Below are 25,786 nucleotides of genomic sequence, written 5' to 3'. Positions count from 1 at the left end.
ATGCCACCAATTAAAGATCCAATATCAAATCAAACTGTATTTAGCCACACACTTAAAGCAAGAAAAACAAGAAAAAACACAAAGCAATAAAATACTTGAATCAAAGCACATAAAACACAAAGGCCTCACTAATTAAAGAACAAGCTAAAAATGCAGGTTTTCAAACGGGATTTTAACACCTCAAGCAGTTTCACAGTACAATGCAAAGTTCCACATTAAAAAGGATAATAAAAGGAATAAAAAGTAGGAAAACTTGATAAAATATACACAAACAACGACGAATAGTCAGGCCTTTTTTAAACTGCAACAATTTAATAAATACATGCTGAATCTCAAAATCCCAATGCTAGGCTCCTTGATTTCTCATAGTTTCACCTCCAAGAAACCTAATGCCTTTAAAAGCAGCCCTGCCGGAAACTGGTACTACCACAGTTACTCTCTGTGGTCCTTGTAAACTGCACAGTGAGCGCTACAGGGTGGCTGACAATAACAGAGGCAGAGATACCTTCTGTAGGTTTTATGGTGCAATGGAGTGGAGAAAGAGCTGGGACTAAAAAAATACGTTGAGCGCCGAGTCTGAGGGTGGAGTCTAATTATATATCTGGCTGTTACAGACGAAGAAGGACCTGTGAGTTACTGCAGGTGTCAAACTTCAGGATCACCTGTGTATGATGAGACTGGGAGGAGAAAATAGCTTAAAATGGGATGGTAAAGTCTGCTAAGTTAGTCTAGGTGAATGTCAGGGGTGGATTGGCCATCTGGCAATTCTGGCAAATGCCAGATGGGCTGGGCAATATTTCGGTTGGGTGTGCTGGTTGAAATTGACACACACACAAATATATACAGTACCAGTCAAAAGTTTGGACATACCTACCTTTTCTTTATTTTTTACTATTTTCTACATTGTAGAATAATAGTGAAGACATCAAAACTACGAAATAACACATGGAAAATATAGTAACCAAAAAAGTGTAAAACATAAAAATTATATTTTATATTTGAGATTTTTCAAAGTAGCCACCCTTTGCCTTGATGACAGCTTTGCACACTCTTGGCATTCTCTCAGTTGTGGTGTGACAAGGTAGGGGTGCTAGACAGAAGATAGCCCTATTTGGTAAAATACCAATCCATATTATGGAAAGAACAGCTCAAATAAGCAAAGAGAAAGGACAGTCCATCATTACTTTAAGACATGAAGGTCAGCCAATGCGGAACATTTCAAGAACTTTGAAAGTATCGTCAAGTGCAGTCACAAAAACCATCAAGCGCTATGATGAATGAGGGATCTCATGAGGACAGCCACAGGAAAGTAAGTTTATTAGAGTTACCAACCTCAGAAATTGCAGCCCAAATAAATGCTTCACAGAGTTCAAGTAACAGACACATCTCAACATTAACTGTTCAGAGGAGACTGCGTGAATCAGGCCTTCATGGTCGAATTGCTGCAAAGAAACCACTACTAAAGGACACCAATAAGAAGAAGATACTTGCTTGGGACAAGAAACACGAGCAATGGACATTAGACTGGTGGAAATCTGTCCTTTGGTCTGATGAGTCCAAATTTGAGATTATTGGTTCCAACCGCCGTGTCTTTGTGAGACGCAGAGTAGGTGAAGGAATTATCTCTGCATGTGTGGTTCCCACCATAAGGCATGGAGGAGGAGGTGTGAGGGTGCTTTGCTGGTGACACTGTCAGTGATTTATTTAGAATTCAAGGCACACTTAACCGGCATGGCTACCACTGCATTCTGCAGTGATATACCATTCCATCTGGTTTGTGTTTAGTGGGACTATCATTTGTTTTTCAACAGGACAATGACCCAAAACACACCTCCAGGCTGTGTAAGGGCTATTTGACCAAGAAGGAGAGTGATGGAGTGCTGCATCAGATGACCTGGCCTCCACAATCACCCGACCTAAACCCAATTGAGATGGTTTGGGATGAGTTCGACCGCAGAGTGAAGGAAAAGCAGCCATCAAGTGCTCAGCATATGTGGGAACTCCTTCAAGACTGTTGGAAAAGCATTCCAGGTGAAGCTGGTTGAGAGAATGACAAGAGTGTGCAAAGCTGTCAACAAGACAAAGGGTGGCTACTTTGAGGAATCTAAAATGTAAAATATATTTTGATTTGTTTAACACTTTTTTGGTTACTACATGATTCCATATGTGTTATTTCATAGTTTTGATGTCTTCACTATTATTTTCTAATGTTGAAAACAGTAAAAATAAAGAAAAACTCTTGACTGAGTAGGTGTGTCCAAACTTTTGACTGGTACTAAATATTCTTTACATAATAAAAAATTATATATGATAAAGGCAGCTCATGGGCCTGTTTTTGTGCAATTTCTTTGTTATACTAATCTATAATGAGCATTTGGCTGATTAGTGGGCAACGGCCGGCCCCCCCTACCAAGATGGCCCAGCCCTGTTTTCTGATAGACTGAGCTGAGGTCAAGCAAACTCACATTCAAAGTCAAATGTGGCATCAGCAAAGAGACCTGCTCCAACTCTGTCATTAATTAGACAGCCAAGATCATGGATCGTAAAAGCCGGAAAGGGTACCTATAAATGTAGAAAGGTCACCGCACTCAAAATGTCCAGTTTTTTGGTCAGCTAAAACCATGATTTGATAAAACAGTAAAGAGCATTATCATGATTCCTGTAATGAAAACGTTTATATCGCTGGGGCCTGCTGCTGTGATGAGCGAGCCACTCTCCTCTCCACCCATGCGCTTGAGAGAAAAATGCAGTCTGATCATTATAACATTTCAAAATGCAATTGCGGGAAAAACACAGCTTTGAAAGCTTTGTACCCTTGTCCCTGTTAAAGAGAGGATGGTCTCAGCTTTCTGTAGGTATAATGTAGAATTCTCAACTTAATAGCAACTATTTTACAACCAAGATATTGATTTTGGCTTTGCGCATATGCCGTTGAGAGGGCATAGGCCTATAGGTTTCATGGGTAGTAGCCTACAACTGCAAGTTTTATTAGGACATTCAATTTGCTGTTGGGATCATGACTACATGGCTACTAGCAGTAGGTATTATACTTACAGTTAGCGATCTAGTTAAATGTGTTTTAAGTTTCCACTTCCTCAGGTGTTGAACTCCAAATTAATTAGCCTATTATATTATTTAGTGTACATAAAGACGAATGTAATTCAGCTCTATTGGGAAAAAAAATAAATAACAATAACCTGGAAATTCTGGAGTCCTATTTAGACAGTAAAATTTAGCAACTATAGTCTAATTGTCAACCCACAATTCATGACAATCACTGGATTAGGTTGCACATAAAATAAAATATCTTGAATCGTGCATGATTGCTTGGACATGTTAGATGAAACAGCGTATTTCTTGAATACCTCAACTAGTCTATTTATTACTGGTCTTAATAAAGCACTACAAATGACTTTATAAGGTGATTACTCATGATTACATGTGATTACTCTCTTGGGTCCGACCAAATGATGTCACTGGTGCCCACCGACTGCGGAAGTTAGTTTCACCAGTGACACCAGGGGTACATGTTAGTCTGCAGCCCTGTAATAGTAATTAACACGTAGGGTAGGTGTTGATTCAGGGGAACTGATATACCAAGCACTAATTTGCAATATAGCCTAAGTCATTAGCTTGGCTTTTATAACGTATAAAGCAGAGACAGACAGATAACAAGAAGACACACAGAGTGACAGCAGAGAAGATGCTGAGATAGATAGACAGCACAACTGGGAGGCAAACATACGTGAGTTGGCGGATCGCAGTGATGTGGGCTGGGGAAGATAAAATGCCAGGGCCAGATTCTTGTCCCAGTCCGCCCCTGGTGAATGCCAAGTGTGTGTGTGTGTGTGTGTGTATATATTGCATGTGTTTGTGCATGCGTTCACACTTGTGTGTGTGCATACATGGGCATAATGTGTGTTTGTCTGTGTGTGTGTGCATGTATTTGCATGTGTGTGGTTTGTGTATATGTGTGTGTGTATGTGTGTGTGAACTTGAGTGCATCCTCGTGCATGTACAATATGTGCATATGTGTGTGTGAGCACACTCACCGTCGCAGCCTCGCTCCACCTGGCCCACCCTGTGGAGGGCATCTGCGATCAGGTCTGGCAGTCTCCCGTTGAGGTCCACCGAGGCCAGGCAGCCCTGGTACCCGTCCCGGGACGCGATCAGCTTGGGCAGACTGTTGTACATGCTCTTCCCCACACCACCGATGTACAGCTCCCCTGGAGAGGAGAAGACAATAACAACGTGAGGAAAACTGGCCTACATACGATCAAACTCACAATGCACAATATCTTGGGTATGATTTGTAGTGGGGTGGACTTTAAGAAAGCCTCCCGAGAAAGGTATTGACTAGCTATTACTGCAGCCACATGCAAGGACTAGTGGTGTTTCCTCCTGAAAGCTATGCATCTCTGAAAATACAGGTACATTTTCCAGGTATAAGTTAGGCTACTGGCCTAGAGGAGGAAATGACTGGTTCAATAATCATTGTGAAAATGTGTTATTTGTAATTCCCCCCTCACCCCCCCCAAAAATGTTTTTTAGGTATAAAAATGTTGTCATTGTTGTTCCGAACCCACAAGTCGTTGCCACTCCCCACCCTGTCCATTGGTTTGTTGCGCCATTTGATCTGCCCTGTATGGAGCTTGCACAACCGATTGGATCTTTTTCCCCAGAGTACCCTGTACAGAGATGGCCCACGCCTGGTATGCAAACATACAGTACATGGCATCAGAGATTTGGTCACCGGTCGAGTGTGTGTAGCTAGCTACCTAGTTTAAACATCAACAGTACAGCATTTAACCTTCATCATCAATATTCTGTCTGGTCTGCACAGTAGAGAGGCAGAAAGACAAAGAGGTAAATCACAATCAACTGATAGCCCACCCCCTTTTCCTGATGTCAATCACGTCTTTGGGAGGCACTGTATAGCTTGCTCACAATTTGTGATGATGAATGAGTGTGTTGTTGCAGAAATAAATAGGCATCTGCTTAAAAAAGTTAAACATGTTTGCTACAGAGGCATTTGGTATGTTAGGAATTTTGAGATATGGGGGTAGGTGCCTTTTTTCCCCTTGCACCTGCACCCTGAAAGGTCTGCATGGCCCTGCAGCAAACTAACATGGTCGTAGTATTCCACCTATTCCACCTGTTTCATGTGCTTGCAGCTGGCTGAAAAAGTAGGCTATCCTTGGCTATATAACTGTAATAAATGTGCAGAGGCAAGTGTAGTCTAATTGATTGCTTCAAAAACTAAATGAAAAACATCAAGCAAATCTCAACAATGTTGTTGTTGGCTCAATCGCCTGCACTCATGTTAGGTTCAAGAACATGTGTAGGTAGCATTGCATCAACATGAGTGAGCACATGAAGACGAAATGCACATTGTTTTTGGTGACTGAATCGAAACCCATGCTTCTAGCTAACCTTTTGAAAACCTGATTAAAATACAATCATGTATATACTACAGCCATTATTACAATTCAACAGTGGTGTAAAGTACTTAAGTAAAAATACTTTCAGGTACTACTTAAGTACATTTAAAACCAAATACTTTTAGACTTTTTTTTTTTTTTTTTTTTTTTTTTTTTTTTTTGGGGGGTGGATCAGCTTAATATTGCGGAAAGAATGTTGCTTCCAATGTAATTGTCTGCATCATTTCCAATCCCCCATATTTTTTTGGGTAAATATATATATCCATACACGCATGCATACATATATACATATATACATACACATACCTATATAGACATACATACTTTTTTAAAGAATATACCTTTATTATTATTCCCCGCAGCCCTACCACCGCTCCCCCAATTGGAGTAAACTAATAAACACTTCTGCTTTTACCTTCAATTTATACATCTTATACCTATTTTACAGACACAGACTACTTTATAATAGTTCTCTCTTGTTTGTTCTTAGTCCTTCCTCTATTTCTGTTGTCCATCCAATTTTATTTCCACTTGTAACTGTGCTATTTCACAAAAGCTCCGCACCTATACACATTTCACAGATCCCGTATGCCCTACATTGTTTATCTTGTTATTAGTCCCACCCTTCAGTTCCACTCAACCCTTCCCATCTATCTTCCAACATCATCCATTTCGGATTTTTATTTGCCATATATTTTTCAACTGTGCTGTGATGCTTCACAAAAGATTTGAACCTTCCTATTCTCATCTCTTCCCAACTATTTTGCAATTTATATGGCACAGCTGTCAGTTTTTTGGTCCTTAAATGAAATTTGTATATGTTTTTATTTATCACACTTTTCTTTAACCATTTATGTTCTTTAATACAGGGCCGACATACAAGTTCCTTACTTTTTTCCCCTTCTACTTGCCTCTTCCATTTTTGTGGTAATGCTGCAATTAATTGGTTGTAATTTTGGGTAGAGCAGACATTTCCATATGTCTGTGTTAGCTGCATGTGTGACATAACTCCACCAGTCCTATTTATGATATCATTCACAAAAATTATACCTTTTTTAAACATTTCTTCGATAAATACAGTTTTTTTATCAATTACTATATTTGAATTTAACCACAATATTTGTTGTACTATTTGTTCCGTCCTTTCAGGTGGATTAAACTGAAATTGCAACCAACTTTCTAAGGCTTGTTTAAAAAATAAGGATATTTTGGAGATTATTTCCTTTTCAAACAACCGAAAGTGAGCAGGTGTAATCTGAATAAAGGGAAAAAGGCCCTTCTTGAACATAGGATGAGACATTCGTACCAATTTACTAGAGAACCAGTTTGGATTTAAGTATAACTTTTGTATGACTGATGCCTTTAGTGAGAGGTCTAATGCTTTAATATTTAATAATTTCTGCCCTCCGAATTCATATTCGTTATATAAATAGGCCCTTTTAATTTTATCTGGCTTGCCGTTCCAAATAAAATGGAATATTTTTTGTTCATATAATTTAAAAAGCAGGTCACTAGGTGTAGGCAAAACCATAAGCAAATAGGTAAACTGTGATATGACTAAAGAGTTAATCAGGGTGATTTTTCCACAAATAGACAAGTATTTTCCTTTCCATGGTAGCAAGATCTTATCTATTTTTGCTAACTTTCTATAAAAATTTATTGGAGTGAGATCATTTCTTTCTTTTGGGATTTTTATTCCGAGTATGTCCACATCTCCGTCAGACCATTTAATTGGTAAACTACATGGCAATATAAAATGTGTATTTTTTAGTGATCCAATACGTAATATGGTACATTTATCATAATTTGGTTTTAATCCAGAGAGGATAGCAAAGGTATCTAGATCCTCTATGAGGCCGTGGAGAGACTCTAGTTGTGGTTTTAAAAGAAAACATGAATCATCAGCGTACAATGACACCTTAGTTTTTAAGCCACGGATTTCTAATCCATTAATATTAATGTTTGATCTAATTTTAACAGCTAACATTTCGATGGCAATAATAAATAGATATGCCGATAGTGGACAACCTTGTTTTACTCCTCTAGATAGTTTAAAACTTTCTGAGATGTAGCCATTATTTACTATTTTACACCTAGGGTTACTATACATAATTTTAACCCATTTTATAAGAGATTCCCCAAAATTGAAATATTCTAGGCATTTATATATAAACTCCAGTCGTACTTTATCAAAAGCCTTTTCAAAATCAGCTATGAAAACCAGACCTGGTGTCCCCGATATTTCATAGTGTTCTATTGTTTCCAGTACTTGCCTTATATTATCTCCAATGTATCGTCCATGTAAAAAACCTGTCTGATTAGGATGAATAATATCTGACAAAACTTTTTTTATTCTATGCGCCAAGCATTTTGCTAGGATTTTTGCATCACAACACTGAAGTGTAAGAGGTCTCCAATTTTTTAATTGGACTGGATCTTTATATATACCACTTGGGTCCTGTTTCAGTAATAACGATATCAGACCTTCTTGTTGCGTGTCTGATAATCTACCATTTATATAGGAGTGGTTAAAACAAGCTAATAATGGTCCTTTGAGTATATCAAAAAAAGTTTTGTATACTTCCACTGGTATGCCATCCAGCCCTGGAGTTTTCCCATCCTTAAAGGCCCCAATTGCATCAAGCAGTTCCTCCTCTGTAATTTGGCCTTCACATGAGTCTTTCTGTACAGATGTTAATTTTACATTATTAATAGGAAAAAAATCCATACAATTAGTTTCAGTTAGTGGAGATGGAGGAGCCTGAAACGAAAACATATTCTTAAAGTACTTTACTTCCTCTTTCAAAATATCATTTGGTGAATCATGCGTGACTCCATCATTTGTAACAAGTTTTAATACATTTTTTTTGGTAGCATTTCTATATTGAAGCTTGAAAAAGAATTTGGTGCATTTTTCCCCATATTCCATCCAGTTCGCTTTATTTTTATAATATATTACACTGGATCTTTCTTGAATAAGTTCCTCCATTTCTTTTTGTTTTTCCTCTAACTTATTCTGTGCCTCTATGGTACCGTTTTTATTGCTATCTAACTGTACTGTTAGTCCTTCAATTTCCTTTGTTAATATGGACTCTTTTGATCTAAATTCCCTTTGTTTTATAGATGAGTACTGAATTGCATGGCCTCTAAAGGCACACTTAAAAGTGTCCCATACAATAAGGGGATCTGCTGTACCTATGTTATGTCTGAAAAAGTCAGTTATAAAATCTTCTGTCCTAGTTCTAAACAATTTATCATCTAGTAGACTTTGATTAAATTTCCAATATCCTCGCCCACGTGGAAATTCTGTAAGAGAAATATATATGCCAATTATGTGATGATCCGACCGCATTCTGTCCCCTATCAACACTTTTTTAACTTTTGGTGCCAGAGAGAATGGTATAAGAAAGTAGTCAAGACGACTAGCTTGATTCAGCCTCCGCCATGTATATCTCACTAAATCAGGGTATTTAAGTCTCCATATATCCACTAATTCCAATATATCCATGACATTCATGATTTCCTTAAGTGCCTGAGGGTGATAGTTTGTAGTGTGATTTCCTTTCCGGTCTATAGAGGTATTTAAGACCGTATTAAAATCTCCCACTATAATAATAGAGTCTAGTGTTGCTTGTAGAGTTGATAAATTCTTATATATATTTTCAAAGAAGCTTGGATCATCATTATTCGGACCGTATAGGTTAACAAGCCATATTTGTTTATTGTCCAATAACATATTTAAAATAATCCATCTACCTTGAGGATCTGTTTGGACAATTTGCACATTTGGATCAAAATTATTGTTAATTAAAACCATCACCCCTTTTGAATTTCTTTGCCCATGGGAGAAATATATTTTGCCCCCCCAGTTCTTTTTCCACAAAACTTCATCTAAAACTGTTGAATGGGTTTCCTGTAAACGATAGATATTATAATCCTTCTCTTTTAGCCAGGTAAATACTGATCGTCTTTTCTTATTATCTGCTAAGCCATTACAATTGTAACTGGCTATACTTATTTCACCACTTACCATAATGAGACACACCTTTCATTCTTTTAATCAGAATATATTTTTGTAAACGTACTATTAAAAAGTAACATAATGATTGAGTGTCTATATAGTTGTACCATGATATTTGCATTTCTACTAAGTAAACCTCCAATTGGTCCCTACTATTCCACCCGCTAAAAGGCCTCATCTCGAGATGGCTTGTCATCCCAATGCCCGGCAGACCACCCTCGACCCCCTGTATCCCATAGCCCTGAACCGACTGGGATCCATTCTTTGAAAAGAGCATACAGTGCCATTTACCGAATTGAAGAAGATCAATTGCCATATGCATTTCCATTGCCCTCACCTCGATTTGTATTATATATATTTGTGGATCATCCTCTATTGTCCCTAACATCTTTTACTTCTTCCTTCGCAACAGTTGTGGGATACACACATACACCCACACACACTCAGCCCTTACCCCCACACAACCATAAGCTCACTTTCTCAACAATTGCACCATCCCAGAGCCCAACTCAAGATGGGTCATGATTTACAAATGCACTTGCAGTTGCATGAGAAGGCCTGCAAGACCGCACAAAAAATTAGCAAAAATTGAGAGATTTATTTACCATTGTCATATCCTAGATAATGGAGGTCAAATGTACACCTTATTCCTGAAACACCCACAATATGGCCACCCGTCATGACCATGTCCCCACGCATCTCCATGCAGTCCGACTTTGATTTTGTGCCGCCAGGGCCACAATAATATACCCCCTCTCTGAATGTCCGAGTGTGACCCCCTCCCCATGGGTTACTGCAGCTAGTGTTGCCAGCACTGCCACTGCCTGGGTGGGGGCACCCCACCGGAATCCCCACCGGCTAGGTACAAGGTCGTCAAGGTTCTCATTAGCAGCTTTGAGAATTTCCTTGTATATTATGCTCTCCCTTTATGGGGCTTTGGCTTTGCAGGACCAACCCTGCCAAGCAGGCTCAGAATCTTGAGGGGGCAGTGCTGCTCTTGGTCTCTGACCTCATTTTAGCTGCATACAGACCGCTTACAGCGGGCACATAAAACAGTTAGGGACTTCTCCTTAGTATCTGGGTCATTCAGGTGGGTGTCTAGGGTATAGTGCCATGGACCGTACCATTAAAATAGGATAATAAATAATTAGATATAATTTATAAAAAAATAAATAAAAAATGTAGTTCTCCATGATAGGACAATAAATAAATAAGACGTATAATTCATTATAAAAGTATATCCATCATCTGAACAACATTGAAAGCCCTCTCATACCCGGCTCACAGCAATACATTGGCTCTGGGATATGCAACCATTTCATTACTCACTCACTCAACTTTCCAAACATAACAAATAAAATAAAAAATAAACACAAACCATACCATCCACACATACTGTGCCTTCTGTTTACTTAGTTTTTATCTTCACTATGTTGAATTAGTGCTTGTGTGTTCAATTAGTTATATGTGAAGATTTATAGAAAAGCTATATTTTTTATTGTATTGTTACAATCAGTAACCGGGCTTGAATTGTGTTTATTTCCCTCGTCTATGAGAACTTTGTAATTTTTAAAATAACCATGGAGTAGTCTTTGTGTCTCTGAACAACTGGTTATCAATATATAGTTTATCAACGACGAGAGCTACTCGTTTCGCTTTTAATCTATTTTCTTTGAAAATTGGATACAGAACTTTGCGCCGTTCTGCAATTTCCTTCGGAAACTGATCATTCATGCCAATTTTGGTCCCAGCAAGTCTTTTACCCAGGCTTTTAACCATTATTTTATCTTTAAATGAAGCAAATTTGGCAACGATTGGGCGTTCGTACCTCTGCCCTCTCTGTCCGAAGCGGTGAACGCGTTCAAGTTGGATTTTGTCGATAACTTCGCGTGGAATCTGAAGCGCTGTAAGGAGGAACTCTCTAACTATAGATTCAGGAACTTCTCCTTCTTTTTCTTGGATACCTGTAAGTACCAAATTCTCTCTCATGGATCTAGTTTGTATGTCCAGTAAGGTTTCCTTCAGAACGGTGTTCTCCTTTTTAATTCCATTCATTTCGGTTTCAATCTTATTGACTGTCCCTTTTAGCGCGTGTGTTTGCTTCTCCAATGTCGCAGCTTTTTCATCACTCATCTCTAGGCTTGCCTTCAACTCTTTTATATCCTTACTAACTAATTCAAGTATACCCAGTTTGTCATTTATTGATTTTAACAGATCGGTTTCGACCTTTACCATTCCCGGTGGTGAGAATATTAAATCATCAGTGTCTGTAGAAGAGTCACGTTTTCGTTTTGTAATCGGTTCCCCTGTCTTACTCTCCGTCATGTTTGGTTGTTGCCTGTTTTCGTAATATTTGTCGATAAATGTCTCTAGTTTTAGGATTTGTTTTGTGTTATTGTCCAGATTGAAGGTTATCACTCACCAGATTAAGTAGTGCTAATATTTTAGTCTAATTTAGCAGATATTTCGAATATTATGTTTTATCTTGAGGTGCTCTACATAAATCCCTTCAGTCCGCCATTACCCTTACGTTACCTTTACGTCATACGTCAGCCCGTCATACCAAACACCTATTTAGACCCACTACAGCCATTATTACAATTCAAAGTGGTGTAAAGTACTTAAGTAAAAATACTTTCAGGTACTACTTAAGTACATTTAAAACCAAATACTTTTAGACTTTTACTCAAGTAGTATTTTATTTGGTGACTTTCACTTTTACCTGAGTCATTTTCTTGTAACGTATCTTTACTTTTACTCAAGTATGAAAATTGGGTTCTTTTTCCACCACTGCAATTCAATTTCAACATTTACCTCGTGACAATATTATTTATTCTGTCTGTTGTGTCTTATTTTGATATTTCACTGACAACAAATCGGGTGTTGAAGGGGAACCTAGCGCACTGAATCGTTTCCCGCCTATTTTTAATAGGCACTATGCGCTTGTGTGTGATATAAAACATGATTGGCTTTGTGTAGCCTGGCCCTAGGCTACTGTAAAGACTACGACTAGCCTACTCTACTCCTATTGCAGGTAGATGCCCTCTCAAGCATGACTTTAGATTTTATAATGAAAGTCTGTGTGCAGGAAATAGTTTGTAAACAAAGATTGAATAAACAGCTGTGACTGATTTGATAGAATCCAGCCCACTGGTTCATCACTCAATTTCTCCCCTTACAGCAAATGTTTGCTAATGTTTATTTATCATTCTGGTGTTTTACACCACATTCCTACTGCTAGACAACCAACATTATTATACAAAACTATACGCGAGTAGACATTTTGGAAGAAGAGTTGAACTTAGACCTACACATTCTGTGTCGCCGACCTGTTCTTAACACAGTAGAATATTTGTGGATTGATTAGGCAAGCGTGCATGTAGATATAGAATGGTCTATGACTATGTGGAGTTTTTTCTTTCCTAATGTCTTTATTTGTCAAAAGGGGGATTCTCCGGTTGAAACAATAACACATTTTCCACGCCCCTGTTTCTGTAAAAAGTTGAGGGATGGGGCTGGAGAAATGTAACCACTCAAATGTATACAGCTCTATGGATGCAAGGACTGACCAGTCATGATATCAGAATTACAGTTTTAATCATGTTTCGGCTATATAGTGTTTGTTTATAACTACTTTGTTTACAAACAATGTAAAATAAGCTTACATTTTGGGTTATGATGGGGTACAACAGTTGACCTAAGCTCATGAGGCATTTATAAGTTATATTATTCAAGAATAAATGGGTAGGCCTACAAATCGTTAATGTATAAATCCAAAAATAGATGTAGCAACGGCAGATTGTCCCTTTAAATGTTTATTTTAATTAAGCCTATGTTCTGATATGTTGAAAATGGCTATTGGCCATTGATTTTCAAGCTATCAAGAAGTAGGCCTATTACATATAAAAATAATTGTAAAACATTTAAAAATTTGATTTAAAAAAAATACAAAAAATTCAAAATAAAACAAAAAATAGGGGGAGAAAATGAAATGAATATTCAAAGAGTATGAGAAATAATTGAATTGATATCATTTGTAATCAATTAAGCTTTGCAGACATTTGGGAGTCTTTCCTGTGCTAAAGCCATTTAAGACCGACCAGAGAGGCCAAATCAATAAAACAGAGGGAGCAGACTGCAAATCAGCACATGTAGTTTAACAGTTCGACAGAAACAACATCTGTCGGAAATAGATAAAGCTGCACTGGAGAAAATAAACTAAAAATAGGGATTTTAAGGCTACCCTGTGGATGTCACTGCCCCCCCCCCCTTCTCGCACTCTCTCTGTAGTCTCTCACTATCCAGTTACAAGACTTGAGAAATTGACATGCTGGCAGTGGCACTTCCTATTGGAGGACTGTCATGTCACAACAGCTGTTGATTCAGGTAGCCTGCCTGTAAACACTGGTCATCATAATGGAGTGGACCAGAGGCGTGACATTTAGAACCAGCTATAAGTGGTGAGGAATACTCCTGGGATCGAGTTCCACTCTGAGAAAATGCCCATAGTTATGGAATAGAGTGCATGTAACATGTCTCCACTGATCTGATTCACGGCATTGCGTTAAGGGGACTGAGAAAGGGTACTTACTGTACACAGGATTGGGATTGATGTTTGACGCAGACACAGTATTCCTTTCAACATTCCTTTGTGAGCTCTTAAATTCACATAACAATGTCTTTGGGAGGTGAGGATTTATGATTTTTCAAGCCAGAGATTGACCGTTATTGAAGATAGGCCAATTAAATACTGTCCATCTTTAATAACTATCTAAAGTAAAGCCATTGTATTTAAAAAAAAAATATATATATATATATATATATATATTTATGCATTTTCTTTTTATCCATTTCTTATTTTTATGTTTAAAAAGTATGTTTTTTCTACTCAAAGGATATTGCAAAAGTCGTTGGTGAGAATGGCAAACTAAATTATGAAGAATCAGTACATCAAAACTCCTTTGATGTAAGTACAATAAGAATAAAACAACTATTTTGCTCCTGGCATTTCTTATAATTTCTTCACTTCAGCCTTCATCTAAACCAGGAAGTCACATTGAAATGAAACAAAATACATTGTGGGTATATATTTCCCAAGGAACCATTGGCTAAAAGGGCAACCCTAGCAAAGTAAATACAGGGCCATCATGCCGCCTTTGTCTAAATTCAGCAAAACTCTGGGGACTACATTCATAAAAGTGAATATAGAAGCAAGAGAGAAGCAATAAGCCCACTAGGTCAAATAGTGTCAGAGAAATTGAATAAGTCAATTATGGTTCGCAGTTCTCTTCCTAAAACTAATGTGTGTTTGACACTTAATGCATCTCAGTCAAGGCTGTAAGGCATTCTAATCAATACTGTGGATTCATTAGCTGCATAACTGAACGATGCCCTCAAATTGTAGAGAAGAAGAATCGCTCCTCAAATATGCATTTTTATTGCTGACTTACTCCAAAAAGTGCAAAGCAGTTTTTGAAAAGTTAGCAGACATTTTCAGGAGTAAGGGACTGACTTCAATGCATTCGGGAGAAATAACCTTCATTTGTATCAACGTTTTTGTTTTTTGACAAACGTGTGTGTGGGGTATTGTGTGCCCCATTCCAACTGCGTTCCTCTCTGGGGCCCTTCATTGGGTTGGTAATTGGTCTGTGGTAATTAGTGATCTCGTTCTCCCTCTCACTCCCCCTCTCTCCCTCTGTCTGGCTCTCACCGTGCCCTCAGAATGTCACCTCTCTTGGATCAACCTTCCTCTTGCCTGTTAGGAGCACTTTTTTTGGGACTTTGTGTGTGAGCGTTCTGTAATGTATTTCGACTCCTCTTAGAAACATAGTAAGACATTTTGTGGCCAGTGTTTTAGGTCATATTTGCTTGAGTAAGGGTTTTGGGCTATGTATCCCTTTGTGAGACATAGTAAGAGAGTTCTGTGCTCCATTATGGGTCCTCTGTGAGATACTGTGAGAATGTTCTGTGCTCTATTTCTTCTTTTAGTGTTTTATAAGGTAACAGAATTGTGGTTAGTGTTTTGATTCTCCTCCACAGCCCAGGCAGTGATGAATGTTCTAGTGCACAGGTCCTGCGTCCCAAATGGCACCCTATTCCTTATATAGTGCACTACTTTTGACCAGGGCCTATTGGGCTGTGTTAAAAAAAATAGTGCACTATAATGGCGAGAAGGGTGCCATTTGGGATGCACACGGAGTCTAGAGGTCCACCAGAGGGGACCAATTACAGCCTCTCAGACACGGCCGGGGCTACTTCCACTGTGCATCTGCGGTTACCATAACAACTTCTCAGGGGCCCCTGGGTAGGGCCGTGCTGCATCTGAGCAGACAGACAGAGAGAGGGCTGCTGGGATAGGGCCCCTGGAGGGCCACTAAGAGCAAGCTCAGTAACACCTGTGTCTGGTACACTGGTGACTTCATATTTTAAATAGGCTTGTACTGTAGTCAAACACTTGTCTACACAACTCTTCTATAGTCTTTTAAAAACAGATTAAAAAAACATTGTATCACAGCGCCTCCGCTCATTCTAAATATCTAATTTAACTGTACTGTATATAACAATATAAATATGTACAGTATATGCTTGCAGCGCAAGGATTGTAGGTTGGATTCCCACAGGGGACCAGTACGAAAAAAGTATGAAAATGTATGCGCTCACTACTCTGGATATATATATTGTGTAAATAGTATTTTTGTTGTCTCCTGGTGTCTATTTTGTTTTGAATGTAATATAATTTCTTATGTTTTTTTTAGTGGGTAGATCAGCTTTAATATTGAGAGCTAGATTGTAGCTTCCATCAGTGTAATTGTCTGTGTCACTTCCAATCCCCCATATATTTTTTGCAAAAATATATACATATACACATATACATACATACGCATATAAATACATACATATCTTAAAAAATATATATATTTCCTTTATTACCCTCCAACCCTACCACCCCTCCCCTCCCCGAATTGGAGCAAACTAGTGACAACACATAGGCCTGTATTTCCAGCTGATACATACTATATACATTTTATGGACACAGACTATTTTACAATAGTTTTATTTGTTTGTTTTTAACTCTTGTCCTTCCTCTACCCTCATCCTCTCCCATATATGTATGATGTTCATCAGGTTTGATTTATATTTGCCATATCTTGCAAACTGTACTCTTTCAAAAAAGATCTTAAACTATATACGTTTTACGGACACAGCATGTTTTACATTAGTTATCTTGTTGTTATTAGTCCCAACCTTCAGCTCCATTCAACCCCTCACATCTATGCTCCTTCAGGCTAGGGTCTATTTTTCTCCACTTCCTGTCTGACTGACGTGTCCAAAGTAAACTGCCTGTAACTCAGGCCCAGAAGCCAGGATGTGCATATAATTGGTACCATTGGATAGAAAACTATTTGAAGTTTGTATAAATGTTAAAATAATGTATGAGATTATAAAAAACAATTGATATGGTAGCCAAAAATCCAAAGAAAAACCAACCGGAAATGTTTTTGTTGAGAGCCCATGCACTTTCAATAGAAAGCTATGGGTCCTATGCAATTCCAGCTCCCAGATTGCAATTCCTATGGCTTCCACTAGATGTCAACAGTCTTTGTTCAAGGTTTTAGGCTTGTTTCTTCCCAAACAAGGAAGAATTTTGAGTTTTGGTACAGGGAGTCAGAGTTGGAAATCAGTTAGAAAGTATTTTGACTTGTTTAAACAAAGTTTAGCGGTAGCTTTTTGGATTCTTTTTTCTGCATGTTGAACGAGTGGATTACTCAAATCGATTGCGCCAACTAAACAGACTTTTTAGGATATAAAGAAGGATTTTATCTAACAAAACAACCATGCACGTTGTAGCTGGGACCCTTGGGATTGCAAATCAGAGGAAGATATTCAAAAAGTAAGTGAATATTTAATCGCTAATTTTGATTTTACGAAGCCTGTGCTGGTTGAAAAATAAGACACTTGTATGTACCTAGATGTTTGATATCCATAATTTGTATGATTATTTATTTGAAATGCGCGCCCTCCAATTTCACCGGAAGTTGACGGCAGGTGTCCCGCTGACGGGATGCCTAGCCCTAAGAATCCATATTGGATTTCTATTTGCCATATATTTTTCAAATGTGCTGTGATGTTTCACAAAGGTTCTGAACCTTTCTATTTTTATTCTTTATACAGATTGTAAATTAAAAATCATTTTTTTTGCTAAAAGTTTTATTATATTATTGATCGATTGACTATGACTTCTCAGATCGCTGAGTTGTGCTATATGCAGGGTTAGCTCCAGGCAATCATTGCAATTCTTCAACAATTCATGGACCTGTGACCAAAAACAAGCATCATATGGACAGTACCAAAACAAATGATCTAATGATTCTGCCTTTTCACAGCAAAATCTGCAGAGCTGGGAAGGTTGTATCCCCCATATAAATAACATTCTGTTGTTTGCAAGAATTCTGTATAATAATTTAAAGTTTTGAATCGGGCATCATTTTGCGTATCAATTCATAAACCATGTGCCATGGAATTGGTATGTCATTTTGTAATCTATATGGCACGGCTGTCAATTTGTTGGTCCTTTAATGAAACTGGTATACTTTCCTCTTTCCATTTTTGCGGTATAGCCGCAATTAGTTGGTTGTAATTTTGGGTAGAGTTAGTTGCATGTATGACAACTCCACCTGTCGTATATATAATTTACAAAGATTATACCTTTGTTAAAAGGATGTGTTTTTTTTATCAATTACTATATTTGAGTTTAACCACAATATTTGTTGTATTATTTGTTCTGTCTTTTCTAGTGGATTAAATTGAAATTGCAACCAACTGTCTATGGCTTGTTGTAAAAATATCGATATTTGGGAGATGATTTCCTTTTCAAATAACTGAAAGTTAGAGGTTGTAATCTGAATAAAGGGAAAAATGCCTTTCTTGAACATAATGTAGGGTGAGACATTCTTACTAATTTTCTAGAGAACCAGTTTGGATTTAAGTATAACTTTTGTATGACTGAAGCCTTTAGTGAGAGATCTAATGTTTTAATATTTAATCCTTTCTGCCCTCGGAATTCATATTCATTATATAAAAAGGCCTGTTTAATTTTGTCTGGCTAGCCGTTCCAAATTAAATTGAATATTTTTTTCTCAAATAATAAAAAAAAATGGTTTGCTAGGTGTAGGCAAGACCATAAGCAAATAGGTAAACTGGGATATGACTAAAGAGTTAATCAGGGAGATTTTTCCACAAATAGAAAGGTATTTACCTTTCCATGGTAGCAAGATCTTATCTATTTTTGCTAACTTTCTATAAAAATGTATTAGAATGAGATCATTTATTTATTTTGGGATATGTATACCGCGTATATCCACATCACCATCAGACCATTTTATTAGTAAACTACATGGTAAAGTAAAGGTACTATTTTTTTTGCGATCCAATATGTCATATCATCACTTGGTTGTAATCCAGAGAGGTTAGAGAAAATATCTAGATCCTCTGAGACTGTGGAGGGATCCAAGTTGTGGATTTAAAGAAAACATGAATCATCAGCATACAATGACACCTTTGTTTTTAAGCCCTGCATTACTAATCCCTTGATATTATTGTTGGATCTAATTTTAATAGCTAACTTTTCGATGGCCATAATAAATAGATATGTCGATTGTGGACAACCTTGTTTTACTCCTCTTGACAATTTAAAACTTGCTGAGAAGTAGCCATTATTGACTATTTTACACCTAGGGTTACTATACATGATTTTAACCCATTTTATAAGAGATTCTCCAAAATTGAAATGTTCCAAGCATTTATATATAAACTCCAGTCGTACTTTATCAAAAGCCTTTTCAAGTCCGCTATGAATAGCAGGCCTGGTTTCCCTGATTTTTGATTTTGATCGTGTTTTATTGTTTCCAGTACTTGCTTTATATTATCTACAATGTATCGTCCATGTAAAACACCTGTCTGATTAGAATGAATAATGTCCAACAATACCTTTTTAATTCTATGCGCTATACATTGCTAGAATTTTTGCATCACAACACGGGGCAAGGGGCCTCCAATTTCTTTAATGGACTGGATTTCCCACTTGTATCCTGTTTCAGTAATAATGAAATCAGACCTTGTTGAGTTTACATAGGAGTGGTTAAAACATGCTACGAACGATCCTCTCAGTATATCAAAAAAGGTTTGGTATACCTCAACTGGTATGCCATCCAACCCTGGAGTTTTCCCAGACTTAAAGGCTTTAATTGCATCAAGAAGTTCCTCCTCTTTAATTTCACCTAATTTCACCTGGCTGTTAATTTTACATTTTTAATAGAAAAAATCCATACAATTAGCTTCGGTTAGAGGAGATGGAGGAGACATGAAACAAAAACATATACTTAAAGTACTTTGCTTCCTCTATCAAAATATAATTTGGTGAATCATATGTGACTCCGTCATTTGTAACAAGTTTCAGTAAATAGTTTTTGGTAGCATGTTGAAGATGAAAAAAACAATTGGTGCATTTTTCCCCATTTTCCATCGAGTATGCTTTATTATTATAATATATTACACCTGATATTTGTTGAATGAGTTCATCCATTTCCTTTTTGTTTTTCCTCTAAGTTATTATGCGTTTCTATGGTACAGTTTTAGATCTTATGTTGTTCTTCTCTATAACTGTTCTGTACCTAGTCATGTATTTGTATGTTTTATGTGGAGCCCAGGAAGAGTGCAAGTGCAGCAGTTAATGGAGATCCTAATCAACTAAACTATAGCACTGACTAACATCAGTTCACTTGACCTGCAGTCAATCAACTCACTTACAGTATCATCTCAATTCAGAATGATGATACTCTATATTGTATCATTTTCTTGGCACATTTCCTTAAAATAGACTGCTTTTGTCAAGCAGCTGTCCCTTAGACCAAGGCTACTGTGAAATCCAAAGATACTCCTTAGACACTGTCCCCTCAAATTGCCTCCCTAACACAGAAACAAACATTAAGTCTCATTAAAAGGTCTATTATGAACCTCTCCCTCCAGCTATCTGGTTTATTGGCAACCTTGTTGATTTTCCTCCAGCCATCACAGGAAGAGAGTATTTGTCTGGCTGGCGCTAACTGCCTCTAATTGACACAAATTGAATGGACGTTGATGCTGACACACACATACATACGCACACACGCACACTGGATGAATGGCTGGCAGAAGCTGTGCAGTAGAGGGCCAAGGCTGGAGGACGTCAATGGGAGTATTGTATAGGAGCAGGCAGGGAATCTTTGATTGTAAATTACATTGCAGTTCGACTCAGCAGAGTGCCACAACAAACTGATTGCAGTAAATTAATGTTGTCGCCGCTTGGAGTGTTAACTGATGAAACCAAATTATCGGTTGTATTATTATTATTATTATTATTGTGTCCCATATTGTGCTTGTGAGTGAGTGTGACAACTCCATGTGTAGGGATTCAAAACGAGCTAAAATATTTGCCTATACCTGCAGGTGAATTTAGAAATGTAGTTTCAAATGATACGTTGGAAAGTTCATCCCACTCTGTTCATTAGGCTACTTTAATTGGTGACATGTGCACTTTCTGGTTCTCTCTAGGGAATCTCTGATGCCATTTTGATAGGTGTTGTTGTGTATGTCAGAAATGGCCTCCACACAGTACAATAGAACCACAACAAAAAGGACAGCATTTCTGTCACGTCGACATTCTGCTTTGTGGCAGTACTCAACCCCCTTCCCTTGCTCACACACCTGGGCGTCATTCCGCCATTGTTCTACATACACGCACGCACACAGACATACCTCAGTGGATTTGTCCTTTCTTTGGCAGCCCAGTTCTGAGTGCCCTACACAATGAAATCACCTGGGTGCTCTGTATATCCAGTGCCCTCCAGTCTAGTCAAGAGAGGTGAAGGAGAGGATGAAATGGAGGGAGGGAGAGGGAGATGAGGCAGAGCAAGAAAGAGAGAGAGAGGAGTCAGAAAAAGAAAGAGGTAGAAGAGAGAGAGAGAAAGAGCGAACGCAGGCATGCCAAGTAGGAGTGTCTCATCTGCTCCAAATCCACTCTCTTTCACAATGACTAGCCATACAGCCTCCCTGGCCCACATGGTTCTTCCCACCCAGGCATGGTACTAAGTGGGGCATCAGTGAAGCAGTATCCTGGGGAAGGGCACCATAGCTACAGGCCTTCTCGGGCAGCTAAGCCCAGGAGAGAGCAGTCTCCATGGGCTATAAACGCTGCTCCTGTGGGCAGTCTGGCTGACATGCATCAAAGCTCTTTATACACACACTGTGTGTGTGTGTTTGTCTCTCTCTCTTTGTAGTCTGTGAACACACACACACACACACAGCAAAGTGACACGCCTACACTCTCCAATAGCCTCTCTCATGTCTTCAACTCCCTGATCCAACAGCTCGGGACAAAATCCCTAGTTCTCACTCACGTTTCCACACAATACCTCCACAACAGTCTCCAATAGTACAGGCTGTGCCTCCACATTCACGCTCCTATTGAGAGATGTTTGTCAGGTCTAACTGCTAACAGCCAGACCTTGAGAGCTTTTCAACTGCACTGAATGGAGGCCTCTGTTTAACTGTGACACTCTCCAAGATTGGATAGAGTAAAACTGACAGGCGTCATTACACAGTTCCATGCCTGCTTTCTCTCCCTTGCTATATCTCGCTATGTATCTATATATATATATTTCTCTCTCTCTCTCTCTCTCTCTCTCTCTCTCTCTCTCCCTTGCTATATCTCGCTATGTATCTATATTTCTCTCTCTCTCTCTCTCTCTCTCTCTCTCTCTCTCTCCCTTGCTATATCTCGCTATGTATCTATATTTCTCTCTCTCTCTCTCTCTCTCTCTCTCTCTCTCTCTCTCTCTCTCTCTCTCTCTCTCTCTCTCTCTCTCTCTCTCTCTCTCTCTCCCTTGCTATATCTCGCTATGTATCTATATTTCTCTCTCTCTCTCTCTCTCTCTCTCTCTCTCTCTCTCTCTCTCTCTCTCTCTCTCTCTCTCTCTCTCTCTCTCTCCCTTGCTATATCTCGCTATGTATCTCTCTCTCTCTCTCTCTCTCTCTCTCTCTCTCTCTCCCTTGCTATATCTCGCTATGTATCTCTCTCTCTCTCTCTCTCTCTCTCTCTCTCCCTTGCTATATCTCGCTATGTATCTCTCTCTCTCTCTCTCTCTCTCTCTCTCTCTCTCTCTCTCTCTCTCTCTCTCTCGCTCTCTCTCTCTCTCTCTCTCTCTCTCTCTCTCTCTCTCTCTCTCTCTCTCTCTCTCTCTCTCTCTCTCTCTCTCTCTCTCTCTCTCTCTCTCTCTCTCTCTCTCTCTCTACCTCTCTCTCTCTCTCTCTCTACCTCTCTCTCTCTCTCTCTCTACCTCTCTCTCTCGTGAGAGGGCTGTCAGCAGGGTGATGGAGAGGGGGACACGCGCCTGTTAAAACACAAGTGCGTCCCCGCGACAACGCCCGTCCGTCAGGGGGACATTTTTACTGGGCAGCCCTGTCAGAGGGAAGAGCCCAGCCTATCGGATGCTGGGGAATTATGACTGATGGGGGATTTGGCCACTGTTGTTGTCTCCTAAATCAACTGCCCTCCCCTCTCCTCCCCTCTGCTCGCCTCACTGCGCTGTAGTAGTCAGCAGTATAGGGCAACAAACTAGATAATGTGCTGCTATCCACTGGTGGTCAACACACTCTCCCACACAAACCAAAACACAGGGAAAGGCGGCCATTTTGTTATGGCTGAACTACACAGCAAAATCAATGACTCAAGGTAACCCTGAACTCATTGTGAAACGCTTTATGAAACTCTGCTTTCGCCAACCACTCGCCAAACGCGATTCGCTCCGGTGGAGATCGATGTGACAAAGACCAGCACAACAAAGGAGACCATTTTGAACAAAGTGTTTGTCCTCTGCTAAACCTTAACCCACAGCTATCCTCAATGTACCTGCTTATATCCCCTAATGGGAGTCATTGATTTCAGGTCTTTATTTTGTTACCTGCTTTAACAGACACACAACACACACATGGTTTCTGCTAGTGTCTCTAACAGACACGCAGCACACTCACGTGCTCCAGAAAAGTGTCTTTCCTCTCCCTCCGTTTTCAACAAGACTCTAGCAGCCAGCAGGCGAGGAGAAGCAGGGAGGAGGGAGGGAGGGAAAATGGCCACTGCTCTGAGTAATACCACAGTAAATTGTGGTCTACCACAGGTCAGTGGAAAAATGTAAAACACTGCTCAATCGCAGCACTCAAGCGGGTTGCCTATCACTTATTCACAGAGCACTGCCTGGGAGGTAGAAAGGCATAAGAGAGGGGGATAGTAAGATATATAATTGCATAATAATACATATTTATAGGAGTGAGGCGGAGAGAAACCATTTGATGATGTTGATCATGAAAGTTCTGCCAACGTTGATTATGACCTTGTAGATTATGTTGATACTCATTACAAAAGGGAAAATTAACTACATCCTAATACGCTTATAGGATACCAATGGAGTTATTTGAGATGATTATGCAAATACACGCGAGCTCTGCTTCAGCACATCTTCATCAAATCAAATCTCTGCACACCTTTCACTTCCCTCTCAAAATGGAAATCAGAAATCCGGCCAGGTGGAGACTCGAGATTATTTAATAGAAAGTAAATGAAACACACATATACAGACACTTAGTCACCCACACACATACACACATCCTAAAATAATCTGTCTCATACATATACTGTCATCTGTCTGTCAAATAAACTACATGTTCATAATGGGTACACATTACATAGTAATTATTGTATTATCATGTTATGTACACATAGTCATCTCTCTGTCAAATAAACTATCTCTGACAGGAACAGATATGAAAAAGCTGAATGTCGAATGGCAAAAACGGAATTATGTCCTTCCTTCTCTCTCCTACATGCTAATGATAAACATCGATGCCGTCTCTGCATATGTATGCCTGTATGTGTATCTCTATGTGTGAAAGATACGTAAGATGCCATTCCATTAGGTTGGCTTAAAGCTCCCCCTTCATTTAATAGGCCTTAAAAACAAGTTATGTTTCAACAAACAGAGAATTCCCGGTGGAAGGCCGCATGATGTTAGATAAAAATGCACTTCTTCTCTACCACAGTTTTCCATGGGGATACTCCGTGATACTTCACAACTCACATTCAATTACCAGCCCTCTACTCCTCCCATCGCTCCCCCACTGCGAGTGGACCGCACAGAGCTACTCTGTATGGAGCGAGGGAGGAGAGAAGAGAGGGAGGCGAAATCTATTTTTCCCCGCATAATGGAATAGACCTGACATTGTAGAAATGACATTTCCTCTCCACCAGAATAATGGAGGAGCAATATCCCCTTTAGACATGAGGACACGTGTGTAGCATTGGAAGGTGCTCAATTGGCAGTGTCTTACATGTGCGTCATGCCTGACACAATGGGATTTGAATGGATGTATAATGTCAATTGTGTTGGTGCCACTGTGGTCAAGGCTGAGTGTTGTCGTCAATAGAGTCATTGTCGTCAATAGAGTCAAAAGCCATATTGAACAATACTGTTACAGTATGTGCTTAAGATTGTGTAATCACAAGGTTGGCAAGTAGTCACACACACACGCACACGGCACTCTCACCCCCATCCCCACTCCCCCCTCACCTCCCACCCACATACAAAGTCAGATCACAGTCATACACTGAGCCCCCCACATACACAAACACACTTGGTGTCTCCCTCTCCTCTGGGTTGATGGTCGATAGCCATTAGGGTAAGGGGTGCTGATCGATGCAGGCCCAATTTAGCGGCCAGTGGATGTGTGGGCGGCACATGGCCACAGCTAGTTAAAGACATCAACTAGGACCACACGTCACCAACAAGCACCAACACAACGTGCCTACTTCAGGGACCCAGCCAATCATCTGGTCCCGCTCCTCTGTAACCACCGACAACCAGCAAACACCAACCAGTCAGGGTTAAGTCCTTCTTGGCAACAGAGAGACCTACCACAAAAACAGAGTAACATAGTAGTATGGCCTCCAATGCTACAGACCAATTTATTTTCAGAGCGCCAACAGAAATAAGACATAGTACAGCAGGACACAATTACTCAACGTTTTCTTTTCACCTTTACTCTGATCTTAACCTAACGCTTGGTGCTAATCGATTCTATAGCGAGGGTGTCATTCCAACTAGTGAACTTTATGTATTGGCGATGCTAGCCTGCTACTCATTAGCGCTAGCTCTAAGGTGTGGGTGTCTCCTTTCCCTTCCTCGTGCTAATGATGATGTGATACCTCATACCGACCGAGACGTTTTAACACAAGTAA

General features: G+C 39.2%; 1 protein-coding gene across 2 annotated transcripts in view; it reads right to left on the bottom strand.

Annotated features, from left to right (window-relative positions):
• The window catches only part of LOC120030344 (neurexin-2-like), an 848,849-nt gene that overhangs the window by 386,300 nt on the left and 436,763 nt on the right, over positions 1–25,786 (bottom strand). For both annotated transcript variants that reach the window (XM_038975718.1, XM_038975719.1), the window contains one exon: positions 4,053–4,226. In XM_038975718.1, coding sequence (XP_038831646.1) covers positions 4,053–4,226 — 174 coding nt within the window. The remainder of the gene's footprint in view (positions 1–4,052; positions 4,227–25,786) is intronic.

The sequence above is a fragment of the Salvelinus namaycush genome, chromosome 36 (genome assembly GCF_016432855.1).
Source record: "Salvelinus namaycush isolate Seneca chromosome 36, SaNama_1.0, whole genome shotgun sequence".
In the NCBI taxonomy this organism is placed as follows: domain Eukaryota; kingdom Metazoa; phylum Chordata; class Actinopteri; order Salmoniformes; family Salmonidae; genus Salvelinus; species Salvelinus namaycush.
This window is presented reverse-complemented; position numbering and strand designations above follow the sequence as displayed.